Genomic DNA, 10,311 nt, shown 5'->3' with positions numbered 1-10,311 from the left:
AGATGATGAAGAACCAGACTTGTAAACAGGAATAACACGTGCCATCTTAAAAGAATCAGGAACAGTACCAGACGAGAATGAAAGGTTATATAAAATCTCCAAAGGCTTCGCGATAATAGAACTCAGAATCTTACGTAAAGAAACAGGAATGCTAAATGGACCAGAAGCTTTTCCTGATTTAAGACTTAAAACAAGACGCCTCCAAAGGCGTATCCGTGGAATGCGCAAACAGTTAACACAAATTGTCCACTTACAGTGAACTTCAAGTACAGGTAAACTTCGGAAAATGGCGCGGAGAGATTACCAGAAAGATACATCTGTAATATAACTTGAAGTTGCCTTTTGTAAAAACTCATTATTAATGTTACTAAATTTGCAAATGCAAACAAGGAAGCCCTATTAGCGGATTCTTGGGATACGGGATCTTTCATTCATTTATTTTTTGGAATGAGACTATTTAAATCCTACAGTTTTACTTTCTTCCTCCGTTCATCCAAAAATTACAAAATCAGCCTTAAATCATCCGAAAAACTTATTACAGGTCACAGTTCAACAACTTATCATCCTGGGCCAGTTGTTCAAAAGCCGATTAATGCTAATCTCAGGTTAAAAATGAACAAACGAGTTTTATTCTCTACTCCCAAATGCTGCTCAAGGCTGATATTCCGTGAAGCTTTACTGTTTATAAACAAATCAGAATTGATACAAAGGAGTGGATGAACAAGGCTTTTCATTGGGTCTGCCTAGTTTTGAGATTTGGGATCTTCGCACTGTTGATTGGGTTATATTCCAGAGTCGTGTACACTCTGTGGTTCAAACGTAATGACGACAATCAACTCACCCATCAACAAAGAGTAAGTGTTAACGAAGAAGGTCTTTAATACGTCTTATGAATAGTCCACTTTCAGTCAGTCATCGAATGTGCTGCGATTTTATGACAAATTGATGTCTATTGGTGGTGATATTGTTTTTGTTTGTGAGACTGTGATTGTGCGGTCATTGACAGTTTCACATTTTGATTGTGACATAATGATTTGGACATTGTGAACATGACGTTATGACTGTAGCATTTAGCGTTAAATATCTTTGTTGTTGCAAATGTTACCAGCTCAATCTGACTTTGTATTCCTCTATAAACAGGGTGTCATGAAGGTGCGGAAGAGAGTTACCTTGATGGTCGTAACAGTCACTGCCACATTTGCAATCTGTTGGCTTACTCACTCAATTGCCCATGTCGTAGAAGACCATACTTCCAGCATTAGTCGCGAAGTATTCACTGTTATTCACACAGTGGTCCTTTCTAATTCTGCTGTAGACCCATTTCTGTATGCTCTGTTAAACAAAAATTTCAGAGAGAAGCTTAAGGGTGTGCTATGCTTTACTGGCTGTATAGTAGTCCGTGTTAATCCTGCACGGGAACCTGAGGAAACCGAGATTACCCAGGTCGCGACTACTAAGATTAACACAACAGGGCCATCTTCCAGAGAGTGATGTGTTCATTTTAATTATTCGACGCACTTTCTGTTTTAGCTTAGCTGTGCACTTTCCGTTATCAGAGAGCACACTTTCTGTTTTTGGCTTAGTGCACTTTCCGTGTAAAATCTTTTATTTGTTAGTATTCAGATTAAGAAACAATACGTTGTCACTTTATGGAAGAGTTGGTGGATTTGTGTTTTCATATAAGCACTACAATGACTGACAAAAGTCCTTGGGACAACTATAATCTTAAATGTTTTTTTTCTTAATTTATTCCAAAATGTTATCGTGAATGCAAGCCTCACTTTCCTTGACATATATAATCACTGTAGCAACAGGTGGCATTAACCTTTTATTGATGCAGTGGAAAGGATGAATTGCGATATAGTTTTTTACATGGAAAAAGAACACAAGGGTCCAGTGGCTTTTGTACTGGATTGCAATATCATCGGTCATTTTATTTATTTCAGTTTCATTGAAAATTACGGTTTATGGATATACTTGTGTCGTACGAATGTTAGTGACATTGTTAAGATTCTTGTTGACTAGGTGTCTGCGTTATATCATTACTTTATTATAGCGCCCGCCACAACACAGTTGATAAATTTTAACAGTTAAATTCAGTTACAGTTAAACAGTTAAACTTGCAAAACAAAGAACGAGACTTTTATTCCCAATATGGACCGAACAAGCTGGTTCAATAAAGTTTTTACTATCACGGCTTTTTAAAACTTTGCTGACAACAAGTAATGCACCCATTCTCGGCTAACGCAGGCGCATAAAGTTATGATTATTCTCATTTTTCGGACCGCTCAGGGAACCAATCATAATGCTCCTTTTCACCGTGGACCAGTTTGCTATATAATAAAGCAAAATACAGCTGTGATCGACAAGTAACACAACGTGTCACCCTCTTGAATCTGTTACAAAACAGTTAGCTTGAGAATTTTCGACTGAACCGCTAAATACGATGTCGTTTATATTTCGTTCATGTCTCTTCTCTCCAGATCCCTTTCTCTGATGGACATGAACCCTATTTCTCAAGAATTACCGAATAAAGATCACGCACAGTTAATCTTAAAATTATTTTGACCAGAAAGAGATATCCATTGCAGGTAAGGTGAACGCGAATTGAGAGACTCGCGTGACTGTCTTGTCCCGCGCGTCGCTTCTCTGAAGCGTGTGTCCCGCGTGCCTCCATCGAAAGCACGTGTCTCTGGAATGTGCGTCATAATATAGATGTCGATGTTGCTGTTAGCAAATCATTTATGCAAAGCTCAGGAAGTCCTTTTGTTTATATTCTCCGTTAATTAGTAACTATGTAAAAGAGTTAATTATACATGTGCATTCTTTATTACTTAACCGGTAAATTAATTGTTCTTTCCTTAAATCTCCATATTGTAGGTAACATATTGTTAATACAGTATGAATATATGCTATTTGAATAAATGAATTCCAAATCCCATGCATATAAACACTGAAACTACTTTTGGCAGTTGGACCATCTCGAGATTGGCGGATTAAGGCAGCTCCCTGATCAATAGCATAACATATTATAGTTCTGAAGGGGAACATAGCAAAGTTCTGCAAAGTTGCTTTTTACACAAGGAAAGCTGGTTTATCATTAATAATGAGACTGAAAATAAAAAAAAAAAAAACAGAAAAGTATGCAATCAATTTGGGAGTCATAATTGATCGTTAGTTATGAGATGTACACACATTTGACACTAGGGATAGGACTTCTAGTTTGTAATCAGTGTAGTAATACCTATTTTTGAAATGTGCACAATCTGGGTATGATCAGTGTGTAGCTTTGGTTGAAGCATTTTAGATACTACTAGAGCGAAACTTTATTAACAAATGTCATATTCTCACAATTGCGTTAAAAACAGTTGCGAGATATCAAATTTAAAATGGTCAATTCAGAGTTTTTGATTCAATTCGCATATTCGTGACTTGTTATAGAGCTAATATCACTAGTATGGGAGCTTGTGTTTTACTACAGGTAGCTTTTGTCGATACACTTTTGGCGAGTGGGCTGGGTTGTTAGCAAGCCAATTGACGTTAATGCTGGATTAAATTCAATCGACAATTGAGTTTTAATCTATCAGTTAAAATGCCAAGTTTAGCTTTCAGTACCACCTTAATTATGCTTTTAAGTGGGTAAACAAACAACTCTGCCTGATGTTGTATCCCGTTGGTAAAACAGCGAGAGCATGATGCTCAACCTCTAAGTAAAAAATAAACCGCTCGTTGCTCGTTGCTCGTTGCTCGTTGCTCTCGTTGCTACGAGAGACTACGCTGGATGACAAGCAACATACCGTATTTATTCGATTAACCGCCCTGGACGCTAATTAAATTTTTGGACCTTGAGAGTGAGTGGGCGCTTATTCGAGGTGGGCGTTTATTCGAGGTGGGCGCTTATTCGAGGTGGGCGCTTTTTCGAGGCTGGGCGCTTATTAAATTTCCACCATTTTCAGCAAGTGTAGTATGTTTATTTTGCAACAAAACAATAATGGACATTGGAGTTGAAACTTTGAGGAAAATTGCAACGTTCTCGTAGACAATGAATCTAGAGATTGTAAGCCAGTGAATAAATAATAATCAATACTACTCTCGTGCACTCAATTTTTTTTTGAGTGGGAGTGGGAAGGGGGGTGGGGTGGGGATGGGCGCTTATTCGAGTTTCAGTGGGAGGGGGAGGGGGTTGATGTGGGGGTGGGCGCTTATTCGAGGCTGGGCGCATATTAACTTTTTTTACCTTTAGGATGGGCGCTAATTCGAGGTTAGGCGCTTATTCGAATAAATACGGTAAGTGCAAGAGCTCCGCAGTTATTTTAATCCTAACCGAAATATGTTTTGTTGTTTTTATTGTTGTCGTTTTTGTTTTATCCTTTGCGAGTTAGTTTTCTGAGCAACGTCCATACCATCTGCATTTGGCATCGCCATGAAGACTAACCCATTGTGTAAATTGCCAACAGGTGGAAACATCGCGTTGGTGGCAGCAACTTCCTCATTTGACACAATAGCTGCAATCGCCACTGAACGATATTATGCAGCAATGTATTGAATCCTCTTGGTAACAAGGGAAACATTGTCAAGGATAAGCTGAAGGTTTGTCAAAGAAAAACGTTTGTCTTTTGTAGCTACAAGGTTTCGAGAATTTGACGCTACCGGTCGTAATTTTCTCGTTTTTTTTCCCTAAGATTGACCGCTCAAAATAAAATAGATTCGACGATATGTTGCATTTTTGTAAAAACGACACTGTTCTGCCTTTGTTTATGACTCTTTTTTACTGTTCATCAATTACAGTCAACTTCCGTTATTACTGACACCCTCGGAACTGCGATTTGGTGTTCGTAATATCGAGAGTTCGTTGATAGCGAGATGTGAGACTGGAAAGAACGACTGGAAGAACTCATTAATGGCAGCGAGACTTTAAACAGAGCCCTTAAGAAAAGAAGAAGTATGACTTTTAGTTGATTGCCAACAGAAGATGAAAAACTTCGCCAAAAAGACAAAGTCAATAACAAAAAGCAGAAAAATAGATTACAACTTTGTTCAAAAATACAAAGATGTCGCTCGGTGTCCGCTATAAAGACAGGAAAAACAAAACTTGTGACATGGTTACCGATCCAAGTGTTCGCAAGTCCGTAATAGCGGTAATCCGTAATAGCGGAAGTTTATGTCAGTAAAACATCTGTAACTTTCGCCGGTGATGTAGCTGCTGTCCGTAATAGCAAGGTGTCTGCAAGGCGAAAGTTTCCAAGACGCGAATTAGCTCGAAAAAAGCGCTCCAAATCCAGCGTTTCTGAATTAAAAAAGACTTACTTCAATCATTGAAAATTTGAATATCATGTTTCCAACTTGAACGTTTCTGGGAATTTCACTTTACTGGTCCCAATTTTGTCCTTTTTACAAGATTTTTGCAGATTAATGATTCATTGACACTTGACCGTTCAAAAACATAAAAAATTCGTCGCTATGTCGCATTTATGTAAATCTAAAAAGTTCTTATGACTGAAAACTGTTTTCTTACTTTTAGTCTAAACGTTTAGGGTTTATCAATTATTAAGGATTCACTCATTCGTATGTGTCTTTTTTCTTTAATCCAGATCGTGTAACTTAACAGCACAAACATCCTAAAGTCATGGTCGAATCAGGTGGTGTAGCCATAGCAACGGTGTACTCTATACTCGTGCTTATAGATATAGTAGGAAACTCTCTTGTTTGTTTGATCATCAAGAAAAATCGAGAGATGAGGTATGTCTACGTTAAAATCTATTTGATTGACTTTTAATACAGGATTAGCGCTCTGATCCGCTTTCGAACAACCCGGCCCTCCTAGTCCCTTCATTCTATGGAAACGGGAGTTAAATGCCAGCTTAATAAGCCGCAAGTCTTGTAGTCCGACGTTCTATTTTCTAGCCTAGTCTTATCTACGTACAGGAATTCAGTGAACTATCTCATTGTGAATCTGGCGGTAGCGGATATCCTGTACGCCGTGTTTATTGTACCTGACGTATTTATTAAGCTGACTTTCACCCACCCAGAGGGAACGACTGGTTCAATCTTATGTAAATTGCTGACGGGTGGAAACATCGCCTGGGTGGCAATAAATTCCTCGTTGGTCACACTGGCTGCGATCGCCATTGAACGATATTATGCAGTAATGTATCCTCTTGGTGACAAAGGAAACTTCATCAAGGAAAAGTTGAAGGTATACCACTGAAAAATGTTTATTGTATGTAAATTAACCCAATTCGGCCTGGGGGGGGGGGGGGGGGCTTAAAGTGCCCGCGCTGATTTCAAATTCATCTTATTTAAAGAGCATTCAAGCAATTGTGGCCAAACTTGGCGACTTTTTGCTAAAAACTATCTGGGAACATTTTGGTGTGTCAATCATTTGATCACGTGACTTGACGTTTCCATGACAACCAAATTTTGACAAGTGGTTTTACCCAAAAATGGTACTTTTTCAAAGATTTGTTCTTTTTATAACGATTTTCTTCTAAAATCTTTACAGTTTTTTCATTCCTGATTTTTTTTAGAATTTTTCACAACAAATTTGGAGATTTTTTGATATTTCTGAGAAATCTGAAAATCCAAGATGGCGGCCATTTTCAAATTTGTGACGTCATTAAGCATGTGATGACGTCATGATTGACAGTAAATTAAACCTTTTTGGATGCTTAACACACCATGCAACTTTCAGTATGATAGCATGAATACTGCTCGAGATACATAGGGGGGTGGGGGGGGGGCACTTTCTGCCCCCCCCCAGGCTCACGAATGAAAAAAAAGCCCAGGCCGAATAGGGTTAAGAGTGCATTAGGTATATTGTTTTTGTATGCATTAAAATGTTGCAGCGATTATAAATGAAACAACTATGATGTAGCGTTAATTTAAATATGAATATTTATCGTACCCGACGCAACATCCTAACATAGCATGACAATTTAACAACAAAAATATCCAATAAGAACTCGAATGAATTGCACGTAGCCGAAGCAAAAAGGTCGAAAAAATGTGATTTCCTGCTTGAATCAGTATCACAAAATTTACGCCTTGCTTTTGTAGGGAATCATTCTTGGTTCTTGGATTTTCGCCATAATATTACCAGACACTTCTCTTTGGACAGTCACCGAGGTGGTGTCATTTTTTAGCTCTTTAGGATTTCCAGAAGAAGCAAAGTCCTTTCAAAACCAGGTGAGAAACGTTAATGTTAAGTTCGCACTCAGGACAAAGTGGCTCATAACAACATACAGTGTGCATGTAGCTTATACTAGTTTCTGTAGCATGAAGCGACTAGGAGTATTGCTATATTACACTTAACATGGTTACAGTACAGTATGTTGTCACATTTATATTAAGTCATATTTCAGTCGCATCAAATGTAATTCAATTCCAGAAAACTCTTTTGAAATTGCTATGTTATGCCCACAGAAATGGCTATGTATAACACGTTGATTTCATGGTGTATTGTAAAATGCAACGTAATTTGTAGTCGAAACAAGTAACCCCAGTGAGATTTTCAGCTTGAATCACATTTGAGTTGACTGAAAGTTGATGACAAATTGGGCCTTTCAGCCATTTTAAAATGGCTGACTCACATTGAATCATGTCTGATATTTTTTCCAGGAAATTGATGGTAAAGCGTTGCTTCTGATGTCTAGAAATGACGTGTTGACTGGTATGTCAATCAAATTAGGCCCTGCACTCAAGATATATGTACATGTGGCCCGACTGCAGTCTCAAAATGGCACCATACCTTCGTAACAGATAATAAATGTACAGTCACAATTTTTGTAATTTACTAGGAAGTAGATAATTTCTTCTCATTCCATTTTTTCGGCACCTACACGTACAATAATACGGCTTTTTGATTGGCTGTCTGAAGTTTAAGCTGTGTAATTACAACAGTTCCAAAAAAATGCTGCAATTCCATCCCGCCAATCAGACGAGAGACGCTGCCTGTCATGTGATAAGACTTTTCCCGCGCTTGCCACCCGCGTTGTTTCCTTCGGGTTGTGATTGGTTGATAGCGATGCTTTCGGCTGTTTTGATTGGCTCATTTGGAAACCGCTGTTAGTAATTACAGTCAATTGATGACTTGTGGACTACAAGCAGTTACCACATCTAGTACTATAGACACAAAGTTGTCTGTTAAAGTAGTAATAGGTGTAGAAACTAGAGTGCACCTTTTTCTCGCTTATAACAGAAGGCTTCGTCAATAGAAGATTTCATAAATCCAGTTCCCGTTATACGAGTCTAGAAGTCCACAAATTGTGACTTCATAGAAGTTCGAAGTAGAATATTTTGCCGTTTACATTTCCGTGGTGGTGAAAATAAGTATTAGTGTGAATTTAACAATAATGTTCTCCTGATAAATAGGAGATATACGGTAGGCTTTTAAGTAGATACAATGTAAATTTGATAAAACAAACCTATTCAAGGTAGCTTTTCAACTAAATACTCTCTGCACTTAAATTGATTGTCTGGAAAATTGTATGATACAAAGTGGCCCCAAACCACCTCTTTATTTACAGACAGTGGTTTTGTTGGTACATTTTCTCTTAAATTATTAGGCGTATATTTAAATCTTGGATACGTCGTTAGTGGACCTTAGGCAAACTTCGACGGCAATGGCAACGAGAACGACGCTAAAAAGGGTTTAATGAGCAGTATAATAGCTGTGCACGTGTGTTTTAAACCTTAGTACATTTCTTAGCCATCTTCTGCAAAACAAACAACGTCAAATGACCAAATGTTCCGTTTGGCGGAGAACGTGAACCACACCGCGAATTTTTCAAGTTTCTGTTTGAAGTTGTTGTTTCCCTAAATGTTTCCCCTTTAGCGCGGACAGAAACATTTGTTGCAGAAACATTTTTGCTTCCGAGAAACAAAAAGTGTTTCTGACTTTTTTCAGAAACATTTTGTTTCTTCAACAAATGTTTTTCCGTTTTCGCACCGAGGAAACAATTCTGGGAAACAATGGCCGCAACAATGTTTCCTCGCTTGCGGGGGCCTTTACATATTCAACAGATGATAGTTTTGGCATCAGTAGACATGCAAACTAAATGGAACTGGTATAGATTATCGCGAGATTCTCAAGTAAAACATAAATTCATTTTTTTTTTTCATCAACGTTCTCCTTGGCGTCACCGTAGTAGTTGCTTGTGTTAGGTCCCTAACTTTAAATCAGGACGCCACCGATTCTTGTAGTCAATGCTTATTTGTTTAGAAGCAGAGAGAAAAAAAAACGATTAAAATTTAGCATAGTGTAGCGAGCGATTCTTCCCGCGCAAATGGCCAAGCACGGCACGACGGCAACGGCAACCCGGGCGTCCCTGATGAGCAGTGCATGCAATTACTCTGCACGTGCTTTTTTATGTTTTGGTACATTTCGTGTGCGTCCTATGCAACAGCAACATGAAATGACCGAATTCTGTTTTCGGAGAACGAGAACCATGCACGCCGGCGAGTGTTTCAAGTTTAAAGATTTATCTGAGGATAGTTCTGACACCGATTGACCAATTCAACTGAAGGAAACTACAGATTCTCAAGAATCTGAAGTAAAATATCAATTCATTTCTTTATCTGCGTTGCCGTCGTGGTTGCTTTAATTCCCCAATATTAGCCAGCATTGCTGCTATGCAGCTTTTATAAGGTCATCACCGGGGGTGAATCCCTGGACTAGAAGCAATGCCCACCGCCCCCGTCGAGCGAAAAGCAAGGAGCAAGCAAGGACAGAAAACCCTTTCGCTTGATTTCGCTTCCCGCTTGACGGATTAAAAGAAAGAGGTGCTGCTTTGCTGACCTCGCATTTCGTTTTACACAACAGCTTGCAAGTAGTGTTCTTTTGTTAGTTCGGTTTCAGTTCTCGAAGCTGGTAATATGCTTACGTTCATTTTAAGCTTATAAGACGGATAAACAAAATATTGAGCTTATGGTGGATGGTGAGCTTTTAAAACCAAAACAAAAACAAAAAAAATTGACAATAAAGAACTTAGAGATTTTTATGTCTCATGTCCACGTTTTGTTCTGTTATAACATGGAACTATTTTTTGTTAATCCAACAGAAATAAGCCCGTGAACAGGCTCCGAAGTGGGGGTATAATGGCGAATAGCGAGCTCGTCGATTTTTTGGGCTCGTTTCGCTCGCCGATTTTTTCGCCAACCCCATTAGGAGAGCCTGTTTACTGGCTAAACGGATATCAAATAGTGTTGTGCCAAGAAATATTCTACTCCCCCAACCCCCCCCCCCCTCCTTTTTTTCTTCCTCTTCTTTTTGTAATTTCATAAGCCTGAGCAAACGAGAGATGGACTTGTACT

At 38.7% G+C, this 10,311-nt stretch overlaps 1 protein-coding gene across 1 annotated transcript; it reads left to right on the top strand.

Annotated features, from left to right (window-relative positions):
- The first annotated feature begins 4,250 nt into the window (after positions 1-4,250).
- On the top strand, positions 4,251-9,921 carry LOC138006039 (probable G-protein coupled receptor 19). Its single transcript, XM_068852194.1, has 6 exons — positions 4,251-4,287; positions 4,458-4,590; positions 5,592-5,739; positions 5,926-6,196; positions 7,057-7,185; positions 7,618-9,921. The coding sequence occupies exons 3-6, from the start codon at positions 5,627-5,629 to the stop codon at positions 7,753-7,755; spliced, it is 651 nt and encodes a 216-aa protein (XP_068708295.1). The 5' UTR covers positions 4,251-4,287; positions 4,458-4,590; positions 5,592-5,626; the 3' UTR covers positions 7,756-9,921.
- The last annotated feature ends 390 nt before the right edge of the window (positions 9,922-10,311 follow it).

Source organism: Montipora foliosa, chromosome 6, assembly GCF_036669935.1.
Source record: "Montipora foliosa isolate CH-2021 chromosome 6, ASM3666993v2, whole genome shotgun sequence".
Lineage (NCBI taxonomy): Eukaryota > Metazoa > Cnidaria > Anthozoa > Scleractinia > Acroporidae > Montipora > Montipora foliosa.
The sequence above is the reverse complement of the archived record's forward strand: the minus strand, read 5'-3'. Positions and strand labels throughout refer to the sequence as shown.

Bases quoted from the DNA above. Each gene is read 5' to 3' on its own strand.
- LOC138006039 (XM_068852194.1), top strand. From the start codon at position 5,627: ATGGTCGAATCAGGTGGTGTAGCCATAGCAACGGTGTACTCTATACTC. The intron at 5,740-5,925 runs GTATGTCTACGT...ATCTACGTACAG, and splicing joins AAGAAAAATCGAGAGATGAG to GAATTCAGTGAACTATCTCA. The intron at 7,186-7,617 runs GTGAGAAACGTT...TATTTTTTCCAG, and splicing joins CAAAGTCCTTTCAAAACCAG to GAAATTGATGGTAAAGCGTT.